Source organism: Lindgomyces ingoldianus (genome assembly GCF_010093535.1).
Source record: "Lindgomyces ingoldianus strain ATCC 200398 unplaced genomic scaffold BDR25scaffold_13, whole genome shotgun sequence".
Classification (NCBI taxonomy): domain Eukaryota; kingdom Fungi; phylum Ascomycota; class Dothideomycetes; order Pleosporales; family Lindgomycetaceae; genus Lindgomyces; species Lindgomyces ingoldianus.
The window spans coordinates 275,145-300,581 of record NW_022985174.1 but is presented as its reverse complement, the minus strand read 5'-3'; the positions used below and the strand labels follow the sequence as shown (position 1 = coordinate 300,581).

Below are 25,437 nucleotides of genomic sequence, written 5' to 3'. Positions count from 1 at the left end.
TCCAATTGTCGTGAATGAGCACTCGTAAATAGCTTGATTGCTCTCCCCACGGGTTCTGGATGACACTTCGAAGTGGTTATTTGGGAGCTTCATAACGGTAATTGTGGGTCCGACAAGTGTGAGATAGTGATATCTTAGTCTTGGATTTATGAGATCGGGCCACTGCTGCGCGTCAGGTTCTGGTCAATCATGGCGATCACGGAGAAAGTAGAGGAGCGGGCGAGGGCAAGGTGAGGGTACTGGATCAGTAAGACGGGGGGCGACAAATAAAAGTGCAGCCACCTTACGATCGTCAACGCGCGGTCATGTGACGACGTCGACGCTGGCGGTGGGAGCGCTGGAGTGGTGGATATGTAACAACATGTGTGTTGAAGGACGACACCCCTGCTTGACTTACTATTTGAAAGTCTGCAGCTAACATGAGATATTACATAGCCTACCTTAGAGGAACATTAGAACTTAAGGACTCTCAACTATTCTTGAATGAGTCTGCAGTTAACATCTGAATTCTATTAACTCCACACTAAAAGCTGTTGATGGGTGCTTGATTGCATTAGGGCAAGGCATTGACGGGCATTAGGCAGGGTTAATTGAACAGGAGTTGTCCGCAACCCCCATATTGCCCTAAAGGTTGCGTAACTTTACCAAATAACTTGTCCTCCCAAACTGAGCAGCACATCCGACTATGCGGCATCTTAGGAGTTAATTCTCATACTGAGTCGCGAAAGTTTCTCCCAAAAAGATCCGCACACGTTTTATTACCCAGAGTATTCGCCCTCTCTAAGTCTTAGTTGCCTGATACTTGGGGTTTAAGCAACAGAAGCCTTTACCTTCTTCGCCTTCTTGACCTTCTTGGCCTCAGCTCCGTCTTGATCAGGGGCTTTAGCCTTGCGTTTCTTCTCCTTGATCGTCTCCTCAACAACACTCTCTGGTTGACCTGCCTTCTTCGTTTTCTTAACCTTTCCAACCTCGCCACCCTCGACAGCTTTTGTCTCTTCTTTTGTCTCTGCCACCACGCTAACCTTTGGTTTTTTATCTTTCTTAATCCTCTTCTCTCTGACGGACTCAATTTTCTCGCTAACCTCCGTTGCTGCATTCCCGGTAGCGCCAGTCTCGGGCTTGGCTTTGGAACCTTTCTTTGGCTTCTTAGTTCTGACAGTCTCAGAGACGACCAGCTGGCCAGGGTTCGTCTCTTCGTCTTTGTCAGGCTTCTCCTGATCAGCTGCCTCAATGAGCAATTGCTGAGCCACGTCATCTTCAAGAGCCTGTTCTTTCATCGGGACATCATCGACGGCCTTCAGTGGAGGTGCAGTGAACTCATAATCCATCTGTTCTATGAGCTTCGCGTTCCTGCTGGCCCTCTTCTTAGTCTCCCTCTCCACCCGCCTCTCCCAAACCATGCGCTCCGCACCCCGTTTCATTTCACTGCCTGCTATTTTGTTTCTGGGCATGACTTTGAAGCGGGCGTTGGCACCTTTGAAGAGATCCACATGAACCTGCTCTTCTGGGATGATTTTACATTGCAAAATGTGACCAAAGAGAAGGTACTTGTCCATTGTTTTGGCCACGACTTGTGCAACTTCTTCAGAGGCAAATTCAACAAATGCGAAGTGCTTCGAAGCGCCCGTTTTCTTGTTGCGGGACAGACGGAGACGTGTAACGGTGCCAAATTGCGAAAAGTAGGCCTTCATCTGGGGTTCGAAAAACCCATGTGGAAGGCGACTGTCGGTGTTAGCAGGTTCAGTTTAGAGACGTGCATATGAAAGTTTAAGTACATACCCAACGAAGATCACTCCCACTTTCCCGCCTTTTTTCCCTTTATTCTTAGCAGCCTTGTTCAGTTCATTCCGGAGCATCTGGGGAATGGCGGGATTTACTGTCCCGTCAAAATCCGCATCCTCCTCCGGGTCGGCATCGTCTCCGTCGCTCTCGAAGCCAGCAAGAAGTGCCGCGGTTTGGTCAGCCTCGTCGCTATCTTCATTTTCCACTGCTTCCACTTCTTTAGCTTGAATAGCGGGCTCAGAAATCATCTGCTTCGGCCCTGCCGCCTTTTTGGATGCATTCTCTTTCTTTAACTTCTTGTCGCCGCTGGGCGCAGGAACCTCATCCTCGGCCCTCTCCTTCATGTCCTTGTCAACCGAGACCTCCTCCACTTGGCCGACAGGCTTCCCTTTCCCTTTCTTCGACTTCTTGGCCTTCTTCGCTGGCATAGTAGAAACCTCCACACCAGCTTGGACCTCAGCGTCTGCGCCTTCGCTCTTGTTTACCTTGTTTGGTTTCTCGTGCACAGAGGCAGCGTCTAATTCCATACCCGCTACACCAGTTTTAGCTCCAGCAGGTTTCACATCGCCCCTCTTGCCCTTCTTGTACTTCCTCTCCTTCGCAGTCTCGTCTTTGGTGGGCTGAACTTCTGGCTCGAAAAAGTCCTGGGCTCGCGGGCGAGGTACTTTAGCCGGAGATTTCGTGGAAAGCGCATCGACGGGCTCGATAGCGGCTTTGAGAGCTTTCGTGGACTGCCTCGTCGTAGTGGCCGCATTCTCTGACTTCTGTTTTTTGGGTTTTGGTGAGACGTCGGTGGCGCCTGTGCGGAAGTTAGCCGAAGCTGATAATTGGAGAGTAGAAGTATAAACCCTTGCGCTTCTTCGTTTTTAGGACCTCGGAAGCCATTGAAACTGGATGTGCTGGCGCAGTTACTTGGAGAGCTTCCCAGCTTATTTGTGCGGAGGAAAAAGTTCGAGGCGGAGGCGCTCGGGCCAACGAACATACTCTGCGCTAACAGGGCAAGGGAACGTGCTGGCACCTCCGAGAATCTGCCGAAGGTGAACGCAACCCACGGGATCGAGATCGATTTGGATCATCACGAGCTTCTTCTGTTTGTTTGATACATTTAAACCACTGCATGTTTTGTTGCTTTGAGGCGCGGAAGAACAATCAGGAACAGTCGGACTCGGCCCTCTACGCTTCTAGGGTTCATCATCAGAGCATACCGCGAAAACGCAATGGCGCCTGGTATCAGCATCGACGACCGAAATGCATGGGATGATACCAGTTTGGTTGACGACTGGAATGAGGTGGTGGCTGAGTACCAGGTTCGCCTGAAATAAGCTCAGTGCCATGCGCTTCGTCCCTGGTAGCTGACTCTCGTGTAGAAATATCATAGCATCCAAGCACAAGGCAAACGTCTAGAGGACGTTCTTAGCAAAGACGAGCTGGCAGAATTGAGGCAGTAAAGTTTTTTCTCAGATCCTTTGTTATGTGGGCTGACTTTTGGAGGGACTACGAAGATCTGATGGGAGAAGAAGAAACCAGATCAAACAATGCCGATGCAAACACCAAGGCGGATCACGAACCTGCCGGCAGACCTACTGAAGACACTAATGATGATGGGTGTCTTGGTCAGGATGCAATTCAGGCAGAGGTATTTGGTATCCGCCTCGGCACTTGTTTCCAGCTTCCGCTCACGGTGGTAGGAACCAAAGTCTTCCGGAAACCGAGAAGAGTCAAGAACGGCAGAATCCTCAGCGCCAGTGCATGATGTGGCTACAAATCCTGCCATGCCACAGGCTATTCTCGGGACCGGTATGTATCCGGCTTGTCCCTCCTCCGTTCCGGACGCCTAGAACAATATTTTCCCCCAAGAAACAATCTGATTTATCACAGTGCAAGACGAGAATCTCAAGAACTTAATGATGTCCTGGTACTATGCTGGCTACTACACCGGATTGTACGTCGGGCAGCAACAGGGGACTCCTGAGGCACCTAGGTGAGGCAAAAGTAGGATTCGGGTTGGGTTTTTCTCGGCCACCGCAGTCGAGGAAATGGATTGCGATGCCCGTCAGTAGTCTTGAACGAAGGTATCAAGAAATGCGAAGCCGATAGCCATGGAACAGGCCAATCAATAGTGAGGAGGCGGCCTCAACTGGTATCTTGGTTAGCACTAACACGGCAACAGCCCGGCCTGTGTGGCGCACTACGCATCAAGCCAGTTCGGTATCATCGAGCCGCGAAATGAGGTTTTCATCTTTCAATGCAGTGTGATCTTTCCCACGTTGTCCCTGCAGGCATACCCCTGAAAATTGTCCCCGTATTTAAGGCTTGGTGAAGCTTGGTAACCCGTTTTGGGACCGTGCGGCGTGAAGCGAGACAGATCTGCGACACTGTTGCGACGTCCTGGCACCCACCTCTCACACTTCCCCCTTCAAACCCCCCCTTCACGACCGCTATCGCCGCCTGGCTCAGCAAAATCAATTGGACCCTTGCAGATAGCTTCCTGTTTTTACGGATAGTTGCCAAGCCGAGGGGGCATAATGTTTCGCCATGACCCCGTCGGAGCTGCATCTTCTCGGAATCCCAATTTCATGCGTGAATTTAAGCACCACAGGCTCCCTTGATGGCTACTTTCTCCTCGATTTCCTCTCTCATATCTGTCTCGGTCCCGTGCTAAACCATTACATTCTCTTTTTCTTCTGGTTGTTCGCTTCACATACTTACTATTACCGAGCCGGCCCTCGTCGTGAGCCTTTCGATCTTTGCCTTTCCTTCAGGACAGTTTCTTTCGCCCGCAGTGCAGGCAATTACATTCTTTCAAAGGTTTTACGACAACACAACATCTAGTCATAATGAAGTACTTCGCGACACTACCCCTGGCAGCGAGCCTTGCTGCTGCTCAGATGTCTGTCATGAGCCTGGCGCCCGCGCCGTCATCAGGACCAATGACACATACCGTAAGCATCTTACTCTACAAATTGCCTTGAACATCGTCTGACAATACTGTAGGTCATCGTCGGAGGAATGAAGCCCGTCGCGACCGGAATGGCACCAGTATTAGGATACTCACCGGAGGCGATTACCGCAAATCAAGGCGACATGGTCAAGTTCGTCTTCATGCAAAAGAACCATACCGCGACTCAATCTACCTTCGCCGACCCTTGCAAAAAGATGGATGGGGGCATGGACTCTGGCTTCATGCCCAACCCTGAAGGAAAAGCTGGTGTTGAGTGGAACATGACCGTCTCCACAACAGACCCAATCTGTAGGTGACCCAGTCGACGTGGAAGAGGTATGGAATCTGACAATCCGAACAGGGTTCTACTGCAGACAGCAGAATGGCATCCATTGCGGGAAAGGTATGGTCTTTTCTATCAACGCGGCCACAAGCGGCGATAAGACCATGGCCGCCTTCAAGCAGCTCGCCATTAACCAGAACGGAACCGCCCAACTTACCACGGCCGCCATTGCACAAGTCGGAGCAACCGCCGCCGCTGGCGGTGCCAGTACCGTCACCGTTGTCGCCGGAGGAGGCCAAGCTGCCGCTACTGGCTCTGCGGCCGCCGCAACAGCATCTGTCGCCGCAGGACAAGGTCTGACTGGCGATGGGCAAGCGTGCTCATGCCAGTGCTTGTGCGGAGTCAACTCATTCCCGGCTGCGGCCGCGCAGAACAACTTCGGGGGTTTTGCCGGAATGATTCAATAAGCTGGAATATTCGAGGAGGTGAAATAGATGAGGGTTTGGGGCACTGGTTCTCGGAAGATAATAATAGCTTCCATTCAAGAAGATGATTCAGTTCTAACGACGGGTTTCGTTTTGATGCCTCCGGGGTGGCATACCAGAACCCTGATACCTTTTTTGCTAGCTTACTGGCGTTCGCATTATACCGTAATCCACATTTACGATTGGGCGTATGTGGTGTTGTTGTAAAACTAAGATAGAATCTTGAATGAAGCTCTCCGTGAGATCAACTTATTCAATTCTGATGACTATCCTGTGTTCAGTGTTTCTGAGAGAGTGCGCGCTGTTAGTGCTATTACCAGTGGATGAAGAGTTTGACCGCACTAGACAGCGTAAATATCACACCCGGCCAAGTCATGATTATTGATAGCGCGGAATCGCAGGAAATATGCACCCAGAACCCAAAAAAACCCCTTTCTACGTCCAGAAAACTCCCAATCCGCAAGTCGCTCGACATTGCACTGGGGATGCATCGAAGCATGTCGGAAGAACTCAAATACCGCTTCTACTTCTTCTTTCCGCCGGCCGCAGAGCCCTCGCCCTGCTTCTTCGCATCGGCTTCAGAGCGCACACGTGTCAGCATATCCGGATGTTGCTTTGATATTCATGCGCCGCCGGAACTGGGTAGCGGATCGACGCGCATCCTGGGGTGGACGTACCAGCGGCCTGTTTGGCCCGCATAATCGCAGCCTGGTCCTCCTTCGTTCGGGCAAATTCTGTGCCAGATTGCTGTCACACACTCGGTTAGATAAAGCGCAACGTGCCGCATCCGGGTGTCAGATGCCGGCTGGATGAAGACGTACTGTATTCTTGGCTTTCTGTGGCCGACGAAGTTAGTACTAATGTCTACAGAATACTTTGGCGCTTTGGAATAAGGAAACAGCACTGGAAGATGTGGTGTGGATGATAGTGCATACCTTGCCGGCTTGATCCTTCAGATTCTTTTCACGAGCTTTGTCACGCTGATTACCACGCGCCATGTTTCTCGTATAGAGGATGCCCCTTCGACAAGAGGCGGTGATGGATTTCGCTTTGTGGGGTTCGATTTCTCGTAAGCGTTGGCGGTATCGTGATGTTGAAGAAGAAGTTAAGGTTGGGAGGTCAGCAGTCGATAAAAATAGGCGTGCCGCTGGTGCTAGAAGCGGCGTTGGCCACCGCACAGCAGCTGTGCCATGTGAGGAGTTTCTTTTGTCAACATCACGAGAGATCTTGCATTGCCGTGTTGGGTTGTGAATTTCACTCTTCATTTATCCTTGTATGTAGTGAAGGCTTCTTAGGTTATTCTAACCTCGGAAGATTGTCCTAGCTACATCACGTGACACACGGTTTCTGCTTCAACCTTGGAAGGTTGCGAGTCCCGGGGTCATCCTACAAAGTTGAGTCAAGCCCTCTTATTATAGTTTTCGCTTGCATCTATTTAGGTACTATCTAGACTTACACTTCTCACCAGGCACGCATTCGTCGACTACCAATGTCTAGACGTAACTGTGGGGTTGTATCTTTCCTTGGACCTTGACCACCCCTATCTGTCCATGCCTTGCTCAATTCATGAAATGGGTCAAGAGACAGGAAAACTGCACGATCTTCCGCTCCTCGGTAGTTTGAGATCGTTCGAATTGTCCTCCATGATAGGCGGATGAGGCTAGACAGGTTACGTAAGAGAAGGTTCGTTTACTTCAATGGCAGCATGTGAAGGTCTCCTTCATACTCCTTATAACATGCTGGCGAAGTGTATCAGAAACGAAAATTTCTAAACCAATTCCTAGGATGTTGATAATTGTCGGAGAGCTAGAGTCTCTTTAATGGAGCACAATCTACTATAAGTCGACGCATACTTCGGACCATGAGTGAGCCAAGTAAAAGTTCTAGCATGTTGCTAGGATGAAGAAATAGTCTACAGAATATCTTCTTGCATATTAATCTGCACATCCAGTCGACCTCCCCACTAAGTGCAAGCATGCAGCATGATCGGATGTCGGATTGATAACATCCGGAACTGAAAAACAGACAGCCAACACGAATATATAGAGAGAATTCAATAGGGAAACGTAGGACAAGTCTGAATGAGAACAACAATAATTCTGCAAAGAAGCAATGGTCGAACTGGGCCAAAAACAGTTGAACGCGGATGAATGTCATTACTTCATCCTCCTTTTACCTTTTTTCTTTATCTTTTCTCTTCTCTCTTTTCTCTTTTCTCTTTTCTCTTCTTCAATGTATGCATGAAATTTCTTTTAAAAGAGTACTCCCATTTCAATAAAGCGAAAAGAAAGTACGATGCAAAAGCGTCGGTCTACGTGTCCGGATGCTCTGTCAACGACATCCGGATCCGAATCTTGATATCAGATACGGGCTGCAATGTGATCACATTCGGCTTTCCATTCTGGGGTACGCTTGGCATTAGGTACGTTGACGTGGACCATTCCGAGGCCTCGCTGAATGGTATCATAAGGCTGTCGTCTCCACAATGGCGGTCTCAAGCTCTAGCGTAATTCCTTCAGCATGCTCGAGCATGCTACGGAACAATGGACTGGGGTAAATTGAATCTTCTAACTCGTTGCTGAAGATGCAGGCTTCTGTCCTGAATTTGACATCCTGAGCATGTCCAATGTACAGCATGCGCAACACAAAAGTCACACAGGCGACATGAAGCGCCTGAGGTCGCAATGGAGGAAGGATCGGGCGATGCGTCATCTGAGAAGAGCTCGGCTACAATCTCAACAAAGTTTTGCTAGAAAAATAAGGTCAATTGGACACCCCCCGAGCTAGAGTTGAATGGATAGATTGGAGGAGCGCGGTTCGTGAAGAGGTGGAAATAAGGTGGAGAGGCTGACTAACGTCCATTCTCGGGCAGGCGCTCTGGTGTAGCCTTCTCGACTCTCCTGCACCATCCCCACGCACCCCGTGCTACGACACTGAGCCCAACTGCAAGCCTGTCGTCGCAAGTCCCATGGAGGAAAAAAAACGACTGTCAACGATTGAAGGGTCGACGATTCTTGCCGCCCGGGCATCCGTCGCTCATCGTCTGTTTTAGGATTCTGAAACACGGCGCGCTCGCGGGAGCGACCGCGTCGAGGCCACTCTCACCCAATCGTTTCGTGTGACCTTCACGCCGTCCAAACCTGCCTCACTTTTTTGCATGCCCAACCTTGGAGGCCATCGATATTGGTCTGCGAGGAAAGCCTGGCGAAAAAGCAGGTCCATTCACTGGTCTCTCTGCCGTTCAGCTCGTTATCGATGTGCTAGGCTTGATCGAGGGGTTTAACCGCGTTTCACTCTCTGCGGTAGTACAGATGGTTGCAAATGTGGTGAAATTTGGGCCAGTCAATCTTGAATCAGTCTGAGATGGCCAGCGCGACGTCCTTATTCTCCCTATTGTGACGTTCGGGAACAATAGCAATTGATTAAAGCGAACCCTGGGCCGGGTTGCAGTAATAGATTTCCTCCATCCCCCTTCTTCTGTCCACCTCTTCCGGTTTCCTATTGTCGCTCTCTCATTCACCTCACCTATTGATATTATTGTCGAGCAAGAAGATTTTCCTGCCTCGCGGCGCGGGATCTCTTCCTCATCGACTCTTCCCACCGTTTCTTTGCTGTACTTCTTCAACTTCTCGCTGGTACCCAATCGCTCGACGCGCCCTCTCTCTACGACTGCCGGCCAGCTCCCTTCAAAGCCCAACCACCCGCTACTTCTGCCCTAATATCTACAAACAGCTCTATATCCCAGAGATGGCTCTTCTGTCCGCTGAACATCTGGCCGGTCCAGGCTACATAATCCTCAATGTCATGCGGGCTATGAACATCGTCACCTTGATGGCAGTGGTCGCCAGCAGCGTCGTTATGCTGGTCAAGACATTCATTGTATCAAAGGTACATATCCTTCTCCTATACTTCTGTCTCAATATCTAACGGCTTCTAGTTCTTCTTCTTCGACGCCACTAGCCATGTCGTTACTGGCATCATAGGCAGTAAGACTCCTTAAGCGATGAAACGTTCGTTGAAACATTTGTCGATCTAACAATGTAACAGTGTTCCTCATCGCATCCGAATGCTCCCTGTTCCGCGGCTACTTTGCTCGAAATTGGCCCCTGCTTAGCCCCAGCCACGGTTTCGTCGCCTTAGGTACTGCCATGATGGTGCTTGGCTTGAACCTGCTCGGAAACATGAACAAGGAGGCAACGAGCCAGAAGTCGCTGGGTATGCCATTTTGGCGACTACTTCTTGCTTCAGGCGTACTCGCCATTGTCATTGGATTCTTCAATGTTGTCGCCGTATGTAACCCTGTTTACCCTCATTTTTGTGTATCCTAGTTAATATTTCTACAGAGCTACGTCTTCTGCGACAAATCGCGCCACATCACGGCCCGTCGCGTGCGCTCCCATGGCGCCATCACGCTCTCCGAAAATGGCGACGTTGAATCCGACCCGAAGGCCCTTAGCGTCACAACCCACCACACAGGCTCAAGCTGCTCCCGCACAGGAACACCTCCATGCCGCATGGGCACGCCGCCAATCAATCTAGGCACTCCTCAACACCTCACAGCATCACCATGTAAAGAATCCCGATTCTCTCAATTCAACTTCAGCCCTGTCCGCACCCTCCGCAATGCGCGCCAATCTATCCTCCCATCCTATCATAGCTCTTCACCCCTCCGCATGTTCGGTCACTCAAGATCCTCTTCTACGTACTCCAGGTCAACCTCTGGGGAATCGAAGAAGCAGTCTAAGAAGAAGAGGGAGAGCGACGTCCCAAGGATGCCGATGGAGATCTCTGCACCCTTGAATATCAACCCTCAATTCGCACACCTCGTCAAGCCGAACCTGGCACACCATCCTAGCGTGCGACGAGGAGAGCCTCATGGAACTCCAATTTAGCCAGGAGTAGCAGAGAGAAGTAGGGGATGAGAATGACAGACAGACAGCACACGATGCGATCATGATACCACTCTTTCCTTATTGTTTAACTTCTTCACTTTATTACTACATAAGACCTCGCCACTTCTAAAAGCCAATTTTTAGCGGCATGGCAGGCAGCTAGGCAGGCACATTAAGGTCTCTGTCTCACGGCGCATCCGGAAAAAAGGGATGCGGTCTCATTCTTTTTCGGTTGAAATGGCGTTGGCAATGCTAGATGAGACCCAGATCGATCATTTTCCTTTGTATTAAGAGGACAAAATTCTTTGCAACATTAGCACAGAAACAGATACCACTTCAATGAATTCAGGATAAATACCTTCATGATGAATATTTTAATTTGTGTGATCTTGGAGGGATATTTACAGATAGTCATACATCCACGCACATAGTTTATTATGTTTGGCCTTGTCAAGTCGAGCTCGTGCTCCGGCATGCCCAATGGCGTCTTTTCTTCCTCTAAGAACTTCATTTTGCGTTTGCAATTGTGAACAGCGCTTACCCGGCTGCCAAAACACAAACCTAGTCTCCGTCTTCTCCATCAGCCTTTCTATTCGCCGAGCGGATCTTTGAATGGATCAACAGCATTCCCTTCGGGATCATATAACTGAAACACCTTCCCATCATCCATGGTAAGACTCCATTCCTGTGTCACAAACTACACGAGCGTCAGCAACTCTCCCCTCCCCCAAATCAATCGTGAACTCACATAACCACTCCTCCCCCTCCTCCGACACCTCAGCCTAACCTGGCCTTGGCTCTTCGTCCCCTTCACCCAAAAACTAATATCAATCTTCCCATGTACCTGATTAATCTCGCCCTTGATCCACGGGTACTTGGAAGCGAAATATATCTCATCTCCCAATTCTTGCCTGACCAGCGGATTCGTGCGGAGAGAGTAGAGGGTCGAGGTGACGACGGAGGATTCCTGTTTCTGGTAATTAAAGAAGGCGAAGATGGAGATACCCATTACAAGCACAAAGATCGGAAATGTGCGGGTTATTTGCGTGGGTATGAAGGGTGGGAGACTATGTCATGTCCTCGTTAGTTTGCGTTGTATGGGGAGGGGAGAGTGCTGCGTACGGTGGTAGATCTCGATTCGGCTTTCGTTCAAGTAGAAGCTCGCCTTCTTTTGGAGGAGGGATAAGAGGTTCTGGCGGCCATGCTGTTATGCTGTGTGGTGTCTTCCAGGGTAGTGCGGTTGGCTGGGCGGAGGATGGTTCGGTGGAGACGTGACGAAGGGGAGATATTCTTCGCAGGCATAGGAGAGAGGGTCGTGGGTGGGCAAGTAGCAGGGTATGATGAAGTCGCGAAGGCGGCATGGTTGAGCAGAAAGAAGGAATTGTGACAATGCAATTTAAGCAGAAAGAGAATGACCTTGGTGGTAGTCGAAAGATCTATCGGAGATGCTTGCGCACGTTTGCTCAGTTTGCATGTCGGAGCTCGGGCCAAGTGCTCCGTTAACCCATCACCACCACCCACCGGGACGCTATTAGAACACAAATTACAGGCGAAAAGAAAGCCCGAAAACACGAAAAGACTGGTTCGGGACCTAACCGGAGAATTTGGAATAGCTTGCACTGTTGTCAAAATCCGACGCTCTACCACTGAGTTACTGGCCAACTCGTTCAATTGGACGGATCTCAAGATCCAATGGGGATATATGGCTTTTATAAAGAGCGTGCAATAGAGAGGGAAATGTATCTGGTGCTCTAAAATATGCAGGAAGTTACAGAAGCAGCTATCTCCTAGTCAAAATTATTCCTCTGCGCTTGGCATGAATTCCCATACGGTACATGAGCGCAAGGAAGGGAGCGGCTCAAATGACTGAGAGAAGTCATCTCGGGGCGTCTTGAAAAGTCACCTACTACATCTTATCACGTAACGTGGAACATTCCAGGGGTAATTTAAGATAGGAATTCGTATTCTACTAGACGTTCTACTAGATTCTAGCCAGAAGTTTTATAGATTGACTCCACCCAATTGATGTTCCATGTTGTGTGACAACACGTTATAGCCTACTTCCATCATGTTTTTGAGCCCCACTCCCTTCTAAATGCTCCTCCTTAAGCATCCTCCCTGTCCCTGGAATCTCAAAAGGCTCGCATGGAAGTGTTACCGCTATAAAACGGGCTGGCTCGGTTTGCGAGCCGTTGTGCCACTTATGGAGTGTGCCCCGTTGAATGACGTGGTCCTATATCCGTCAACATCACCAAGTCAGATGGACACCTGCTCTACATAGAGAAAAGTAAACACTTACGCCAGGGTTCAAAGTCAACATCTCCCCACCATCTAGCTCCATCTTCACGACTCCTAATACGCAGATACTAAAATCTATACTAACGGTCCTATGCATTTGACTCTGTCCACCCGGCGCAATGTCCACAACAAGTAGATTTGCACCCTGCCCAGTTGGGCTCACAATATCTGTCCCTTTATGGGACGACGCACCGGACGTGGAGAGGTACGCATTAACGTCCGCGTCGGCTTTCAGAATAGCGGGCACTGTTGAGGTAGAAAAGGAACGTGCCATGCCGCCTACACCGGCCCGCCCATGATAGAGTTGGGGTGGGGAGGAGTGCACGATAGATTTTCCACTGCTCTCGTGCGTGCAGATGTAGCGTCTGTTTGGGGGGAGGGAAGTCACAGTTTCGGTCCAGGAGCCAATTGTGGATTTGTCTGCCATTGCGGACGGGGGCCAAGTCAAATCAGGGTTCCAAGACTTGAAAATGGACTTCGACAAAAGTAGGAAGGTTTAAAGGCTTGTCGTAAGCGTTTAAGATCAAATTCAGCAACGGTTAGGAGTTGAAGAACAAGGGGAGAAGTGAAGAAAATTGGTGGTACTCAGACTGATGCTAGAATTTTTCTAATAACTATTTATGGCTTTGACTCTGGAAATGTACATCCGCACTGTTAGTTGTGCCCGGAAGAGGTCTTGGGGAGCTGTCGCGGGGCAAAGTGGAGCTTGGAGGAGCTGTGCGATGACGTTCTATGAACGAGTCAGTGAACCTCAGTGTGAAACAGTAAGGGAGTTAAAGATTGCCCCTTGTCTAATCTGTCTTGGCACCTAATTAACTCTGTGCTAATCTCTATTTGACAGACTCTTAGGTGCAGTTGATAGTAAATTAGATTTTGAGTACGTGCTGGTTTTACTATAACCAGGGATCATGGGATCGCATGCTCTCCATTTAGAACGAACACTGCACACGGGCAGTCTCTAGAGTGAATGAAATGTGTCTTAACTAATTCCACAGTGGCCGTAACTTTGAGATCAACGATGCTTTCTCGTACCCACGGCTCCTGTTCTAGCTATGACAGTACGTCCAACCCAAAACCTTGCGCCTTTGGTTGAATGAGGCTATTCAATGAACCTTGCCGAATTGTCAGCTCTTTGTACCTGCTTCTCCTCTCAACCAGTCCCTGAAACCGCAAGCTTCATTAAATGGTCCATAAACGTCTGCAAGCTGACGTCATCCGTGAAGATTGTCTGCGCTGTCTGCGAAACACCCCCATACGAGCCTGTGGTATGTGTGGTCGAAGGATTGAGCTTGGAGAGCAAGAAACGGGCTTGGGAGCCACCGGCATCACAGACAATGAATCGCGGTAGCGGAAATCGGTCTTGGATCAAATCTTTGGCATCTTCTTTGGGGGCCTCAAGCAGTGTCCTGAAGCTGTCATAACCTTCTTGATCCTGGTAGCCTGCTTTTCGCCACTCCGCCATGGTCTCACCGTGGAAGATGAGGATGTGGAAGAATGTGTCGAGAAGCAAGATGGTCTCGGACTGAATTGAGGTGGAGTCAAGGAGGACTGGTGTGCTACCTTCGTGATCGAAGCCATAGCTATCCAGGGTAGGTTGAATCATGATGAGGGAGTTGCTGACATCCTCGTGGTTGAGGACATGCCGATAAAAGGCAGTCTCATCAGGGGAGTTATTGAAGACTTGCAAAAACTGCGAACGTCGGAGATGGAACATAAATTGAGGATACAGGGTGAAGTTTTTCTCGAGTCTATTGAAGTTAGCATGCAGTCTGAATAAAAGCCGTGCGTAGCATACCTGAAAGATGAGGGGTCATCCTTTCGGTACTCTGCAAAGCGAGAGCACAGCCTGATGAGCATACGATCAACCCATCGTAGAACATCTGGTCCATCGTCTACTTCCGCTTTGAAGACGGCTATCCGTGACATAAGAACGGCGGCTGCTTCTTGATCGAATGACTGAGCAATTGCAGGATCTCCTGAAGGGCCACTCAGATTACGAGCAACGGTTGTGACTATTGTTGGTTAGCACTGCATCGTGATTCCGACGCTTGAACATACCTCTCAGATGGTATTGGCCAGCGGAGTGCTGGTAATATGTGAGGAACTGCATCATTCCCTTTTGCGGGCCTTGTTGCAGCTGGCTTGGACCGCCTTGGCTAGCAATTTCGAAGTAGATGCCGTAGCTCGCCTCTGGATCAATGCCGCACATCTTCCATGAGCAGGTGTTGCCAATGCCACATTCCGTCTCGCCCACCGAGGCAGACTTCTTGTTCATCGAAACGGCGTGTCCGATCAAGCCAGTCACCTTGAGTTCCTTGGTAGTCAGCACTTCAAGGGAGGCATTGAAGCCCATCAGGAGATTGTCGTCCGCATCCTTATTGAAGACCCGAGCGAATGACTGCTTGTACATAGAAGATGTAAAGCTGTCAGTCAGGATCATGTGACCGCCGGTCGAGTTAGAGAGTCCTTTCATCTCGAGAAGACCAACTTGATCAAGACAGCCAGCGAAGATGTCAACGATGTGTCCATTGTGTGATACGCGCTTTGCAAGGGTATCATAGAACTGACCTTGTCAATAGCTATCCTTGCGCAAGTGCAAATTCGAAACATACCTTGAGCGCCTTCTTGTAGTACTTGATGTTATCTCGGTCAATATCATGATGCGATCGAATGGGCTCCCTCAGTTCTGGGCCGACGACCATGCCAGGCCCTTCTGTAGCTGGACCGCCGCTGAAGAGCATGATTCTACCACCCATGTTCACGAACTGAGTCTCCAACAATCCCACGGCGACGCTAAGAGCAACACCGGTACACCTCAGAGCACGTTTGTCGTTCGCGACTGGCCAGGGATCCTTTTGCAGCTGCTCGAGGGCATTGGTCAATTGGAATTCGCATTGCGACACTGGCAGGAGGAATCGGGCTCCAGCACCAGCGGGCATGGGAGGCCTTCCGGGTTGGACTTGCATGTTTGGCCGTGGACCCAATTGCCCGAGGCCGAGCATCTCCTGAACCTGCTTGGAAGTGTAGTCCTTGCTCCCCCGGAAGACATAGGATTTGGCACACTCGGTGTAACCAAGCTCGTGAACTTGCGCCTGCAGATTGTTAAGAACTGTTCTCTTCTCATATGACCATACTACCCACCATAGTTCCAAACGTGATCAGGCCAACCAGGGCGTAAGGTGGAAGTAAACTCAAACTCATGATAATAGAGTCCTTGAGCGCCTTTAAGCTATCTTCCTCCTGGCAAGTATCGACGACGAACAAGAAAATGGGCGGGGAGGGGGCTGGCCTCGCGAGTCGGTATTCAATGGTGGTGCTGTTTGGGTGGAGCTCAGGAGGGATGGCATCTTGCGAGATGTCCTTGTAGTGAGGGGGAAGGGCGTTTCGCTGCAGACAGAAGGGACATATCCAAAGTCTGGCACGCATATCGACTTGGCTACATATGTGTGAGAAATGTATTGCTGGTATCTATTGTCGGCCACCTACCAAAATGGGTTGAGGACCGCCCGGCAGGGTGCCTTGCAAGAAACAGGCTCATACTGCAGCAGCGGTGTGTCCGTCTTCTCCTTCAAAGGTGTATACAAAGCGCCGATGGGGACTAAACAGGTTAGCAGATTGAGGGTCTCGAGAGTCCATATGGTTCATACCAACAAGCCGCGATGCTTCCTGAGCGAAGGTTAGCATTCCTCTTGTATCAAAATATGCCCCCAGCTAGGCCTACCATTCGTGAGCTGGGAAAAGTGTTCCAACTAAGGCGGACTCCATCCCGCTCCTCAATCTCACTCCACTGATCCTTCAGCCCCTCATAGTCCATGTTGGAATGCAGCACGGTGTGGTTCGGGGGTACGGTTCAGGGTTGCGGCGGGACCGAGGCGGTGCCCACAGTTCGAAATCGCGGGGTGAACGTGAGAGAGAGTGGAGAGCTGGACTTGTAGGTCGGGGAACTAGGTGAATGATTAAATAAGGGCCCAGCAGCTGAGTATGGGGGTAGGCTGCAGCCAAAGCGTAAAGATGCAACGTTCCCAATTCCTCGCCGAAGACGGTTCGCCGATGAGAGAATGGTGATGCCCATGCGGCCAGATTGGAGGTTTCGAGAACTAGAGCCGAAGGGGCTTAGTGCATAATTCCTGTCAAACCTCATCTTGGCCTCCGAAATTTCTTCCCTTCTTTTCTCCAACAACCGCCAGCTTACAAACACTACTTTTCGGCAGTCTTGACACCCACAATGTTGAGCCTGCTTTCGCGCTGTGCGTAGAGGAGAGCAGGCCCATGGCTGGGCGCCCGGTCTGGAAAACCCGTTTCGGGTATCTTGAGAGATTGGGAATCAGCAGAGGCCACATCTAATAATTGTTCGAGCATCCTTCTTCATCATCTTGCAGAGCAAGTGAATGTTTAAAGAGTATGAAAATAGGGCGGAGATTGAGGTTCTCTCTGCCAGCCGCTGATGAGCGAAAAGACGGCAAATTCGTCATCATGGCCGAATTCGACGGAATTGTGCCGCAAGTCAAGCATATATCCATTAATCACGGGTTTCTTTAGAAACGAAGGTATGGAAAGGGTGACGATATGCTGCCAGGCATAGCGGCAATACCGCCCAAAAACTCCGTGTGTTACAATGCTTGCATCAGGCAGCTCCATATAATACAATTCTACTTTGCGGCACTTCTACTTTAAGTGCATGTCCCTCCGCCATTTGTCTTCTGGATATACCCTCCTCTTATCTGGAAGATGATTGTCCTGCACGTTCTTCATTCTCTCTACCATTCCTCGCAGCTGCGCCACTCCGTTTTTCCTAAACTGCGTCACTTTCTTTACGTTTCTTGCTGTGACCTCATTAATCTCTTCATCCTTTCCTAGTCGAGCAAGAGTCTTCGCTGTCATTGCGAATCTCATATCCCGGCGACTGTCTACGAGCTCCAGGATTGCGGATTCCGCCTGGTCTTCTTTTATCGGTTCGACTCGAAGGACACGAGTGTACCCACCCGGTCGTTTGAGATATCGATCTCTTATTGGGCCAAAAAGTTTAGGGACCATCTTTTCAGGTGTCTAATAGCTATTAGATCAGGCTGATAGCAAAGTTCTACGCGCTTCCGTACGAAGAATATTTGATGTGCCCGGCGCCTCGACGCTTCCGTGTTCCTTTTCCCCAGCGTAACTAGTTTCTCTGCTAGCCTCTGGGTCTCCTTTGCCTTGTGCCATGTTGTTGTTATCGTTTCGTGCTTGAAGAGGGACGTGACGAGATTACGCAGAAGGGCCTGTCGATGCGACGAGGAGCGGCTTAAATGCCGATATTTCATATGTCCGCCCGCCATGGTGATAGATGGTGACCAATTGAAAAGGGAAGGAAAGGAAAGAGGCAGGGACTCGAGATTGCGGGTCAGAACGACGCTCACAAGGATCGTTCAAGCTGCCCACCAGCGAAAAGCTCGGGCATCGGCAATCGGCGAATTATTTCACCGAAATTAACCGCGTCTCCAACATATTTCACGTGACTATTATTAATACGCTCGGCCGTGTTTTGCCTTCAAAACGCGTCCGTCGCGTCTCCCAGTCAAGCTCTTAAGATTCTGCCAACCCCTCCGGAGCCTTCCCCTCTCAACTCACCACACCCACGCACAAGATACCCATATCCCTCAGATTTTTACACTTCCAATATGTTTGTCTTCAAGCGTGGTAAGTAATAGCCCGAGTTTTTCTTCCAATTGCAGTTCTTGCACCTGCTGCTTCCTACATCGTCGACGGTGCTAATATTGTGCCACTAGATGGACGCAAAGAACGCGTGCAGTTCGACAAGATTACGGCCCGAGTCTCCAGGTTGTGTTATGGACTAGACCCGGAGCACATTGATCCCGCCGCAATCACCCAGAAGGTCATCTCTGGTGTGTACCAGGGTGTCACGACGATTGAGCTGGACAACTTGGTAAGAAATCGTCCTATCACACTTCACTCCGGGTTCAAGTACTAACATTATCCAGGCCGCCGAGACCGCAGCGTATATGACTGTCACCCACCCTGACTATGCCATCCTCGCTGCACGTATCGCAGTGTCAAACCTCCACAAGCAGACCAAGAAGCAGTTCTCTGCTGTGATTTCAGACCTACACGACTATGTAAATCCCAAGAACGGGACACATCAGCCGATGATCTCGGACTCGATATACGATATCGTAATGAAAAACGCAGACGATCTTAATTCCGCCATCGTATACGATCGCGATTTCAACTACCAATTCTTTGGCTTCAAGACGCTTGAGCGTTCATATCTCCTCCGCATAAATGGCAAGATTGCCGAACGCCCACAACACATGCTCATGCGTGTGGCAGTCGGTATTCACGGTGAGGATATTGAGAAGGCGATTGAGACATACAACTACATGTCCAACAAGTACTTCACACACGCGTCTCCAACGCTGTTCAACGCTGGAACACCTTCCCCACAGATGTCGTCCTGCTTCCTCATCGATATGAAGGAAGACAGTATCGAAGGTATCTACGACACACTGAAGACCTGCGCCATGATTTCCAAGACCGCCGGCGGTATTGGCCTTAATGTTCACCGCATTCGTGCTACCGGCTCATACATTGGTGGAACGAATGGAACTTCCAATGGACTCATCCCGATGCTTCGTGTCTATAACAACACTGCTCGCTATGTTGACCAAGGTGGTAACAAGCGCCCTGGTGCCTTCGCCATCTACCTGGAACCATGGCACGCCGATGTCTTCAGTTTTCTTGACCTCCGGAAGAATCACGGAAAGGAGGAAATCCGTGCCCGAGATCTCTTCTACGCCTTGTGGATTCCAGACCTCTTCATGAAGCGGGTGCAGGAGAACGGTGAATGGACTCTCTTCTGTCCGAACGAGTGTCCTGGCCTAGCCGATGTATATGGCGACGAGTTCGAGGAGTTGTACCACAAGTATGAGGTCGAGGGTCGCGGTCGCGAGACAGTTCGTGCTCAAAAGCTTTGGTACGCCATTCTCGAGGCTCAAACTGAGACTGGGAACCCCTACATGCTCTACAAAGACGCATGCAACCGTAAGAGCAACCAGAAAAACCTCGGAACCATCCGCAGTTCCAACCTTTGCACTGAGATCATCGAGTACACCGCCCCTGATGAGGTTGCCGTCTGCAACCTAGCATCACTTGCCCTCCCTTCCTATGTTGACATCCAGCGTGGGGAGTACGACTTCCAGAAGCTCCACGAGGTCACCTACATTGTCACTCGTAACCTCAACAAGATTATCGAGGTTAACCACTATCCAGTCCCGGAGGCCCGCAAGAGCAACTTTAGGCATAGACCCGTTGGTCTCGGTGTCCAAGGCCTTGCTGATGCGTTCCTCGCTCTGCGCTTGCCCTTCGACTCCCCTGAAGCGAGGAAACTGAACATCCAGATCTTTGAGACAATCTACCATGCTGCTCTCACCTCGTCTTGCGACTTGGCTAAAGAATTGGGCCCTTATGAGACGTACGAAGGTTCTCCTGTCTCCCAGGGGATTCTCCAGTATGACATGTGGAATGTCACTCCCACTGATCTCTGGGATTGGGATGCCCTGAAGGCGAAAATTGCTCAGCATGGTGTCCGCAACTCCCTTCTCGTTGCACCCATGCCGACGGCTTCCACTTCTCAGATCCTCGGTAATAACGAGTGCTTCGAGCCTTATACATCCAACATTTACTCCCGTCGTGTCCTGGCAGGCGAGTTCCAAGTCGTGAACCCATGGCTGCTCAAGGACCTCGTCGACATGGGCCTGTGGTCCGATAACATGAAGAACCGTATTATCGCCGACGGTGGCTCTATTCAAAGGATCCCTAATATTCCCGATGATATCAAAGCCCTCTACAAGACTGTATGGGAGATCTCCCAGCGTACCATTGTCCAGATGGCTGCAGATCGTGGTGCCTTTATCGACCAGTCTCAGTCTCTCAACATCCACATGAAGGAGCCAACAATGGGCAAGATAACTTCGATGCACTTTGCTGGATGGAAGCTTGGCCTGAAGACTGGCATGTACTATCTCCGAACGATGGCCGCCTCGGCTCCAATTCAGTTCACGGTCGATCAAGAGGCCCTCAAGGTTGCCGATACTAACGTAGCTCGTACCCTTGGCTCCAAGAAAAGGGGCTTCGCAGGCGGTAGCTACCAAAGCTCACCCTCTCCATCATCGGTGCCTCGACCAATGTACATGGCTAAGACTCCCAACGGCACTGCCAACGGTGCTCTAACCGCCTCTGCTACTCCGCCTCCGACCTCAGAGAACAAGCGGTTGCCCACCAACTCCAAGGATAGCGTTCTTGCCTCGAAGCCATTCACAGCAGATGCAGAGGAGGGCGACAGCCCCAAACTTCTTACTTCGGATCCCACTGGCAAGCCTGCAGAAGAGGAAGCTCTTCCCGAACCGGCTGTCAAGCAGGAGGAAGACCAGGAAGAGGAGAGTGGTGCACGTGAAGACGACATCTATTCTGATGCCGTGCTTGCTTGTTCGATAGAGAACAAGGAGGCATGTGTCATGTGTAGTGGGTAAGATTGTAGGATCGGTCTTTGCATAGGTAGAAGTTAGACTGGTGGAAGCAGGCGACTGCCCTGTACTCTGGCGTATTGTTTTGGTTTTGGTTTGGTATTGGACTAGCGCGAGGAGGAATGAATAAAGGTTTATGAGTTTGGGTTGCTACCGGATCTGTCATTTTGCGTATCTCGAGTGCCTATGTAATAATGAGCATCAAGCCTTCTATTCTAAACTTAGATGCGACGGGTCTAGGCCAAGAGTTTGCATCATCATGTTAACCCGCTTCCGAATTCCAGCAAGGGTTCTAATCAGAGACTGGCCTAATTGTATTCCACGTTGTGTGATAAAAGCTGTACTCAGCTAACGTGGAAACATAAGTAGGGCAGCGTTAATCTATTAAACATCTTAGTAGAATCTCGGAGGATATGCATAAGATGCAGAATTTTGTCCTGAATCGCCCTCCTACTATGTTCCACCTTTGTTGGTGACAGGACTACCCAAACCGACAGAAACGGGTACGCCCGGAGCCATAATCACGTGCACAATTCTTGGCACATCGAAGGATTAGTCCGGCTTCGCATCGGATGACTGTGTTGGGCCTGGCCGGTGGCTGAAGCTCGGATGCAGATTCTTTCTCCGAGGGCTGTGATGACAAATGCGCCACGACCGCCGCCTTTTCAAGCCCAGAGCGGGGGACGATTGGACACAACCACAAGCCAGCAGGAACCCAAGATGCCCGCAGCACTGCAGAACCCCCACTTCAATTGTGTTCACCACCGCGAGAAGCGCCACACTGAAATTAAACCAATTTGACCGACTCAACACGGGCAAAGGGTGCGTCTGCCGGTGGCCGGGCCCAGTCCGCTCGACCCTAAAGTACCAAGGCCTCAAAAGGGAAAGGGCGGCCGTACGCGGGGCTGGCTTTGTGAGCAACGGCGCACCAGCAAATCTTCCCTCACCAGACCTTTTACACTTCTCAACATCACCACCTCGCAACGATCTACCTGCCAAAATCCTGCTGCACTTCAACCGCCTGTTTGCGCTCCTTCGAGGCCATCCTGCGGTGTCGTATCCGGCGTACCAGATCTGCAATACATAAACTCAGTTCCGGAATTACTCATCTTGACGCAACCATACCTCCCCCCTCCATTACCCGGACAAAACACCACCGCCGTCTACGATATATTCCAAATCCCCCCCCAAAGCGGAAGCTGAATAGGACCTCGCGACTGGCATCGATATCCTCATGTCAGGGTACAACGGGCGACGCGGGCCCAACGTGTCCCAATACGTCGCCGGCCTGAACATTCCCACGTCGAACCTGGACCATTTGGCCGAGCCGCTCAATCTCGAGGAGGATCTTGCACTGTTCTCGAACTCAGATTTCATCGACTGGGATGCGGGCAACGGCGAGTTCGACCCGCAGGCTCTGGACTTCAACCTTGACGTCGACCAGACGCCCACCCAGCTGAATCCGTCGGAGACAAAGGACTTTAGCGACAGCGCGCACAAGACCACCGGCTCACGCGAACCGAAAATGGACTTCAATCTCGATGGTAAGTGTTTCACTCTTCGATGGCTGCATCGTCCCGCTCGCGTTGCTTGTGTTTCGCTGTTACATTACCCCGGGCACGCCTGTGCGTCCAATAGCTGGTGGCCCAGGGACCATGCCGACCCCGCCAGAGCGCCTGCATTGCACCACCGCACCAAACCCCACGCCCAGCAGCCATTCACACACGCCCTCTCACTGCATCTCAGCCTGCATCAGCCCTTCAACGAGAGCAGCGCTCTCACTAGCTAAACATCTCCCCCCAAAGCACGCAATTGCCCGTGATTCTCCCCAACGACCACGACGCTGCGGCCTCCCTTTCCGTAGCGCATTTCCCTCTCTCCTATTCCTAACTGCCATGACTAACTTCGACCCTTTCTCAGGCGACTTTCAATTTGCCGATTTCTCAGGCTTCTCGAATCCCATTGTGGATCAGTCCATCCCGAGCCTGCCTCACTCCCAACAACCACAGCAAAGCTCGTTCCCAATCCCGCCCAACTTCGCCTCGCCTGTCACGAGCTCCGTGTCTCCTGTCACGCCACAGTTTGACCACTCTGGTAAGAAGCGCAAACTCGATAATGAGGATGCGCATAGTCACCAAGCAATAGATGAAGCTGCCCGCGTCGCCGCGGAGGAGGACAAGCGCCGTCGCAACACAGCTGCCAGCGCACGCTTCCGCGTCAAGAAGAAGCAGCGCGAGCAGGCGCTGGAGAAGACGGCGAAGGAAATGACAGAGAAGGTCAACCTGCTGGAAAACAGGATCCAGCAACTAGAGACAGAGAACACTTGGCTCAAGGGCCTGATCACGGAGAAAAACGGGGGCAAGTCGTCAATTTCGGATATCAGCGCGCTGCTGAAGAAGCACGAGAAGGAAAACGCGTCTGGAGAGCGGAGTACGGGCAACAGGACTGACGGAGTGGGCACTGCGGTGAAGGACCCAAAGGCTTAGGCCCAATTCTTTCCCTTGGATTTACTAGATTTCCTTAGACCTGCCCTGGCTTTTTTCGGGTTTGATTGCTGACACGGTTGTCCGTACTTGTTGCTTTTCTTCTATTCTAAGCGCTGGGGGGAAGGGCAAGCCATGCATATCGGCAACGGAACAACGCATGAACGGTACTTATGATGGCATGAGAGGATGGGATGGGCAGCTTGATAAATCTTGGGAAATCATACTTGTTCAAAAAACTTCTATCATCCACTGCACCTTCTTACCCAACTTGGAACATAACCAGGGCAGAGCCAAACAAGCCTCTTGCTAGAATTAGGGAGGACCTCAGAAGGATACAAAGGATACAAAGTTTAGTCCCAAATTGCCTCTGTCATGTTACACGTTGACCGGATGCAGAATACCCAAACCAACAGATCTCGCAAATCTTCAAACCTGCGAATACCACGGTCTAGGGTATCCCAGCTACGCTATGGAAGACAATGTAGATTTGTTTCTGATTTGAAATTAGCACCTTCTCCGCTGTGAACTCGCTCCTCTTTCGTCCGGATCATGTGGGTGTCGAATTTAGCGAATGTTGGCGTTTGAGGCGGAGATTGGGCAACCTATCACAACATTGGAGTCCTGGCATCAAGGAACAAGGTTCCCGGCGAATGGGATCGTGGGGGGGAATTGGGCGAGAACGTGATATAATTTTGAAACTCTATCTGTGCTGTATTGTCCCTTCTGGGGCTGGAAGATCTGGAGTGGAAGTGGAAGGGTAGACGGGGAGTAAGATGGACGAGAAAGATGGATTATTGGAAGGACTTTTCAACCGGTCCAATTTCATACCCAAGCAAGTATGTGCAAAGGCGTTTTCTCCATGGAATGTACGAAGTATGGAGACCAGTGACCACAGATGAAAATAAATATAGAAGATAGTGGTCGATCAGACGCCGGGCACCCGCTGATGCAAGTCGTCAGAGCAGAAACTCTTATCCAAGGCCCTCATCATCATCATCATCATTTTTCACTCCTACAATCGCGCCTTTCCCCAAATTTCACATGGTCCATCCGCAGATCAGCAATTTACGTCGGCAGATCTACAATCCAACCCAGGTTAAACTAATCACAATATCCATACCCTTTTTCTCTGCACCCTCCCATTTATAACTCCAGGTTCCATCCTTCTCGTTATTCCAGTAAGCGCCAACAGCGCTGTGCATACCACGGCGACCACCGGTTGCGTGCTCGGACGACGAGCTGATGTGCTGGATGATGGTGCAGTTGGCAATGTATTTAAAGGGCGGGATGTCGTGAGGACCACCTTTGGTCTTCTCGATGACGACGCGGAGAATTTCGTTCTGGGGTAAAGTGTGAGCTCAGATCAGATCAAAACATGTTTTAACAGTGAGAGAGGGGAAAGATGGGATGGAGGGAAGGGGGGAAGGAGAATTTACAATGATTGCTGAATTCCAGTCGGCGACTAGGGAGTGTTGGTAGCTTTCTGCGGAGCCGAGCGCCTTTTCGCAGGCCTAGAGGTATTGTGAGTTGAGGCCGTAAAGCGTTTAGGGTCGTGTGCCTACAGCGTTGGCGATCTGCGTGAGCTCTTCGGTTGATAGTGGGGACTGTAACCAAATTAGGACCACTTCACTTAACAATACAAGTTGATTTCTTACAGCCATTATGATTGGGTTTTGTTGTGCTGCTAGGAATCAGACGCAGTGGGAGAGGAATAGCAGTGTGGTGAGTTAGGGAGTTGAGAGGGATGTTTACGG

The 25,437-nt window shown here is 50.5% G+C and overlaps 14 protein-coding genes across 14 annotated transcripts; 5 read left to right on the top strand and 9 right to left on the bottom strand.

Moving 5' to 3' along the window:
• Positions 1–721: 721 nt before the first annotated feature.
• On the bottom strand, positions 722–2,692 carry BDR25DRAFT_303090 (uncharacterized protein). Its single transcript, XM_033689938.1, has 3 exons — positions 2,631–2,692; positions 1,780–2,581; positions 722–1,722 (listed from the first exon to the last, which is right to left on the bottom strand). The coding sequence occupies exons 1-3, from the start codon at positions 2,665–2,667 to the stop codon at positions 810–812; spliced, it is 1,752 nt and encodes a 583-aa protein (XP_033548421.1). The 5' UTR covers positions 2,668–2,692; the 3' UTR covers positions 722–809.
• Positions 2,693–2,848: 156 nt separating this feature from the next.
• On the top strand, positions 2,849–4,142 carry BDR25DRAFT_342309 (uncharacterized protein). Its single transcript, XM_033693710.1, has 6 exons — positions 2,849–3,089; positions 3,150–3,226; positions 3,274–3,418; positions 3,471–3,579; positions 3,661–3,901; positions 3,953–4,142. Exons 1-5 carry the CDS (start codon positions 3,000–3,002, stop codon positions 3,765–3,767), a joined length of 528 nt encoding a protein of 175 aa, XP_033548420.1. The 5' UTR covers positions 2,849–2,999; the 3' UTR covers positions 3,768–3,901; positions 3,953–4,142.
• Positions 4,143–4,183: 41 nt separating this feature from the next.
• On the top strand, positions 4,184–5,941 carry BDR25DRAFT_285084 (uncharacterized protein). The gene is made up of 3 exons (XM_033688159.1): positions 4,184–4,724; positions 4,777–5,032; positions 5,085–5,941. Exons 1-3 carry the CDS (start codon positions 4,620–4,622, stop codon positions 5,471–5,473), a joined length of 750 nt encoding a protein of 249 aa, XP_033548419.1. The 5' UTR covers positions 4,184–4,619; the 3' UTR covers positions 5,474–5,941.
• Positions 5,942–6,085: 144 nt separating this feature from the next.
• On the bottom strand, positions 6,086–6,489 carry BDR25DRAFT_222392 (uncharacterized protein; the record flags this gene model as incomplete). The annotated part of the gene is made up of 3 exons (XM_033685064.1): positions 6,086–6,238; positions 6,313–6,327; positions 6,427–6,489. 3 exons carry the CDS (start codon positions 6,487–6,489, stop codon positions 6,086–6,088), a joined length of 231 nt encoding a protein of 76 aa, XP_033548418.1.
• Positions 6,490–6,792: 303 nt separating this feature from the next.
• Positions 6,793–7,648, bottom strand: BDR25DRAFT_393201 (uncharacterized protein; the record flags this gene model as incomplete). Its single annotated transcript, XM_033698246.1, has 7 exons — positions 6,793–6,815; positions 6,849–6,877; positions 6,957–7,130; positions 7,165–7,183; positions 7,218–7,297; positions 7,339–7,374; positions 7,437–7,648. The coding sequence occupies 7 exons, from the start codon at positions 7,646–7,648 to the stop codon at positions 6,793–6,795; spliced, it is 573 nt and encodes a 190-aa protein (XP_033548417.1).
• Positions 7,649–8,987: 1,339 nt separating this feature from the next.
• Positions 8,988–10,446, top strand: BDR25DRAFT_285079 (uncharacterized protein). The gene is made up of 4 exons (XM_033688158.1): positions 8,988–9,379; positions 9,429–9,477; positions 9,539–9,780; positions 9,835–10,446. The coding sequence occupies exons 1-4, from the start codon at positions 9,239–9,241 to the stop codon at positions 10,381–10,383; spliced, it is 981 nt and encodes a 326-aa protein (XP_033548416.1). The 5' UTR covers positions 8,988–9,238; the 3' UTR covers positions 10,384–10,446.
• A 29-nt stretch (positions 10,447–10,475) lies between these two features.
• Positions 10,476–11,804, bottom strand: BDR25DRAFT_285075 (DUF1783-domain-containing protein). The gene is made up of 4 exons (XM_033688157.1): positions 11,506–11,804; positions 11,132–11,450; positions 10,742–11,080; positions 10,476–10,686 (listed from the first exon to the last, which is right to left on the bottom strand). Exons 1-3 carry the CDS (start codon positions 11,742–11,744, stop codon positions 10,973–10,975), a joined length of 666 nt encoding a protein of 221 aa, XP_033548414.1. The 5' UTR covers positions 11,745–11,804; the 3' UTR covers positions 10,476–10,686; positions 10,742–10,972.
• Positions 10,602–10,894, bottom strand: BDR25DRAFT_354095 (uncharacterized protein; the record flags this gene model as incomplete). Its single annotated transcript, XM_033695257.1, has 2 exons — positions 10,602–10,635; positions 10,704–10,894. 2 exons carry the CDS (start codon positions 10,892–10,894, stop codon positions 10,602–10,604), a joined length of 225 nt encoding a protein of 74 aa, XP_033548415.1.
• A 629-nt stretch (positions 11,805–12,433) lies between the features above and the next one.
• BDR25DRAFT_367270 (uncharacterized protein) lies at positions 12,434–13,108 on the bottom strand (the record flags this gene model as incomplete). The annotated part of the gene is made up of 2 exons (XM_033696995.1): positions 12,434–12,616; positions 12,683–13,108. The coding sequence occupies 2 exons, from the start codon at positions 13,106–13,108 to the stop codon at positions 12,434–12,436; spliced, it is 609 nt and encodes a 202-aa protein (XP_033548413.1).
• Positions 13,109–13,565: 457 nt separating this feature from the next.
• Positions 13,566–16,724, bottom strand: BDR25DRAFT_342305 (Sec23/Sec24 trunk domain-containing protein). Its single transcript, XM_033693709.1, has 8 exons — positions 16,403–16,724; positions 16,329–16,347; positions 16,168–16,279; positions 15,823–16,117; positions 15,294–15,773; positions 14,740–15,244; positions 14,477–14,693; positions 13,566–14,429 (listed from the first exon to the last, which is right to left on the bottom strand). Exons 1-8 carry the CDS (start codon positions 16,493–16,495, stop codon positions 13,832–13,834), a joined length of 2,319 nt encoding a protein of 772 aa, XP_033548412.1. The 5' UTR covers positions 16,496–16,724; the 3' UTR covers positions 13,566–13,831.
• Positions 16,725–17,282: 558 nt separating this feature from the next.
• BDR25DRAFT_342304 (50S ribosomal protein L17) lies at positions 17,283–18,051 on the bottom strand. The gene is made up of 2 exons (XM_033693708.1): positions 17,778–18,051; positions 17,283–17,727 (listed from the first exon to the last, which is right to left on the bottom strand). Exons 1-2 carry the CDS (start codon positions 17,991–17,993, stop codon positions 17,347–17,349), a joined length of 597 nt encoding a protein of 198 aa, XP_033548411.1. The 5' UTR covers positions 17,994–18,051; the 3' UTR covers positions 17,283–17,346.
• Positions 18,052–18,261: 210 nt separating this feature from the next.
• On the top strand, positions 18,262–21,404 carry BDR25DRAFT_285069 (ribonucleoside-diphosphate reductase-like protein subunit large). The gene is made up of 3 exons (XM_033688156.1): positions 18,262–18,354; positions 18,444–18,601; positions 18,657–21,404. The coding sequence occupies exons 1-3, from the start codon at positions 18,336–18,338 to the stop codon at positions 21,201–21,203; spliced, it is 2,724 nt and encodes a 907-aa protein (XP_033548410.1). The 5' UTR covers positions 18,262–18,335; the 3' UTR covers positions 21,204–21,404.
• Positions 21,405–22,215: 811 nt separating this feature from the next.
• BDR25DRAFT_21168 (uncharacterized protein) lies at positions 22,216–23,779 on the top strand. Its single transcript, XM_033684694.1, has 2 exons — positions 22,216–22,741; positions 23,118–23,779. The coding sequence occupies exons 1-2, from the start codon at positions 22,432–22,434 to the stop codon at positions 23,681–23,683; spliced, it is 876 nt and encodes a 291-aa protein (XP_033548409.1). The 5' UTR covers positions 22,216–22,431; the 3' UTR covers positions 23,684–23,779.
• A 613-nt stretch (positions 23,780–24,392) lies between these two features.
• Positions 24,393–25,425, bottom strand: BDR25DRAFT_303082 (uncharacterized protein). The gene is made up of 4 exons (XM_033689937.1): positions 25,339–25,425; positions 25,246–25,287; positions 25,120–25,194; positions 24,393–25,023 (listed from the first exon to the last, which is right to left on the bottom strand). The coding sequence occupies exons 1-4, from the start codon at positions 25,342–25,344 to the stop codon at positions 24,763–24,765; spliced, it is 384 nt and encodes a 127-aa protein (XP_033548408.1). The 5' UTR covers positions 25,345–25,425; the 3' UTR covers positions 24,393–24,762.
• Between the last annotated feature and the right edge of the window lie 12 nt (positions 25,426–25,437).

What these genes read in the sequence shown, in the direction of transcription:
- BDR25DRAFT_342304 (XM_033693708.1), bottom strand. Translation starts at nt 17,993, where the DNA reads ATGGCGGGCGGACATATGAAATATCGGCATTTAAGCCGCTCCTCGTCG. An exon ending in GGGCACATCAAATATTCTTC is followed by an intron (nt 17,728 to 17,777) that starts GTACGGAAGCGC and finishes AATAGCTATTAG; the next exon opens with ACACCTGAAAAGATGGTCCC.
- BDR25DRAFT_342305 (XM_033693709.1), bottom strand. Translation starts at nt 16,495, where the DNA reads ATGGACTATGAGGGGCTGAAGGATCAGTGGAGTGAGATTGAGGAGCGG. An exon ending in ACTACAAGAAGGCGCTCAAG is followed by an intron (nt 15,245 to 15,293) that starts GTATGTTTCGAA and finishes TGACAAGGTCAG; the next exon opens with TTCTATGATACCCTTGCAAA. An exon ending in GATGACCCCTCATCTTTCAG is followed by an intron (nt 14,430 to 14,476) that starts GTATGCTACGCA and finishes TAACTTCAATAG; the next exon opens with ACTCGAGAAAAACTTCACCC.
- BDR25DRAFT_21168 (XM_033684694.1), top strand. Translation starts at nt 22,432, where the DNA reads ATGTCAGGGTACAACGGGCGACGCGGGCCCAACGTGTCCCAATACGTC. An exon ending in AATGGACTTCAATCTCGATG is followed by an intron (nt 22,742 to 23,117) that starts GTAAGTGTTTCA and finishes ACCCTTTCTCAG; the next exon opens with GCGACTTTCAATTTGCCGAT.
- BDR25DRAFT_285069 (XM_033688156.1), top strand. An exon ending in CGATTGAGCTGGACAACTTG is followed by an intron (nt 18,602 to 18,656) that starts GTAAGAAATCGT and finishes AACATTATCCAG; the next exon opens with GCCGCCGAGACCGCAGCGTA.
- BDR25DRAFT_303090 (XM_033689938.1), bottom strand. Translation starts at nt 2,667, where the DNA reads ATGGCTTCCGAGGTCCTAAAAACGAAGAAGCGCAAGG. An exon ending in AAAAACGAAGAAGCGCAAGG is followed by an intron (nt 2,582 to 2,630) that starts GTTTATACTTCT and finishes ACTTCCGCACAG; the next exon opens with GCGCCACCGACGTCTCACCA. An exon ending in GTGGGAGTGATCTTCGTTGG is followed by an intron (nt 1,723 to 1,779) that starts GTATGTACTTAA and finishes TAACACCGACAG; the next exon opens with TCGCCTTCCACATGGGTTTT.
- BDR25DRAFT_285075 (XM_033688157.1), bottom strand. Translation starts at nt 11,744, where the DNA reads ATGCCGCCTTCGCGACTTCATCATACCCTGCTACTTGCCCACCCACGA. An exon ending in CCGAATCGAGATCTACCACC is followed by an intron (nt 11,451 to 11,505) that starts GTACGCAGCACT and finishes GACATGACATAG; the next exon opens with TCTCCCACCCTTCATACCCA. An exon ending in GGAGGGGGAGGAGTGGTTAT is followed by an intron (nt 11,081 to 11,131) that starts GTGAGTTCACGA and finishes ACGCTCGTGTAG; the next exon opens with TTTGTGACACAGGAATGGAG.
- BDR25DRAFT_285079 (XM_033688158.1), top strand. Translation starts at nt 9,239, where the DNA reads ATGGCTCTTCTGTCCGCTGAACATCTGGCCGGTCCAGGCTACATAATC. An exon ending in CGTTACTGGCATCATAGGCA is followed by an intron (nt 9,478 to 9,538) that starts GTAAGACTCCTT and finishes ACAATGTAACAG; the next exon opens with TGTTCCTCATCGCATCCGAA. An exon ending in GATTCTTCAATGTTGTCGCC is followed by an intron (nt 9,781 to 9,834) that starts GTATGTAACCCT and finishes ATATTTCTACAG; the next exon opens with AGCTACGTCTTCTGCGACAA.
- BDR25DRAFT_285084 (XM_033688159.1), top strand. Translation starts at nt 4,620, where the DNA reads ATGAAGTACTTCGCGACACTACCCCTGGCAGCGAGCCTTGCTGCTGCT. An exon ending in CAGGACCAATGACACATACC is followed by an intron (nt 4,725 to 4,776) that starts GTAAGCATCTTA and finishes ACAATACTGTAG; the next exon opens with GTCATCGTCGGAGGAATGAA. An exon ending in CTCCACAACAGACCCAATCT is followed by an intron (nt 5,033 to 5,084) that starts GTAGGTGACCCA and finishes CAATCCGAACAG; the next exon opens with GGTTCTACTGCAGACAGCAG.
- BDR25DRAFT_342309 (XM_033693710.1), top strand. Translation starts at nt 3,000, where the DNA reads ATGGCGCCTGGTATCAGCATCGACGACCGAAATGCATGGGATGATACC. An exon ending in GAGCTGGCAGAATTGAGGCA is followed by an intron (nt 3,227 to 3,273) that starts GTAAAGTTTTTT and finishes TGACTTTTGGAG; the next exon opens with GGACTACGAAGATCTGATGG. An exon ending in ACAGGCTATTCTCGGGACCG is followed by an intron (nt 3,580 to 3,660) that starts GTATGTATCCGG and finishes GATTTATCACAG; the next exon opens with TGCAAGACGAGAATCTCAAG.
- BDR25DRAFT_303082 (XM_033689937.1), bottom strand. An exon ending in TCACGCAGATCGCCAACGCT is followed by an intron (nt 25,195 to 25,245) that starts GTAGGCACACGA and finishes CAATACCTCTAG; the next exon opens with GCCTGCGAAAAGGCGCTCGG. An exon ending in ACTGGAATTCAGCAATCATT is followed by an intron (nt 25,024 to 25,119) that starts GTAAATTCTCCT and finishes ACTTTACCCCAG; the next exon opens with AACGAAATTCTCCGCGTCGT.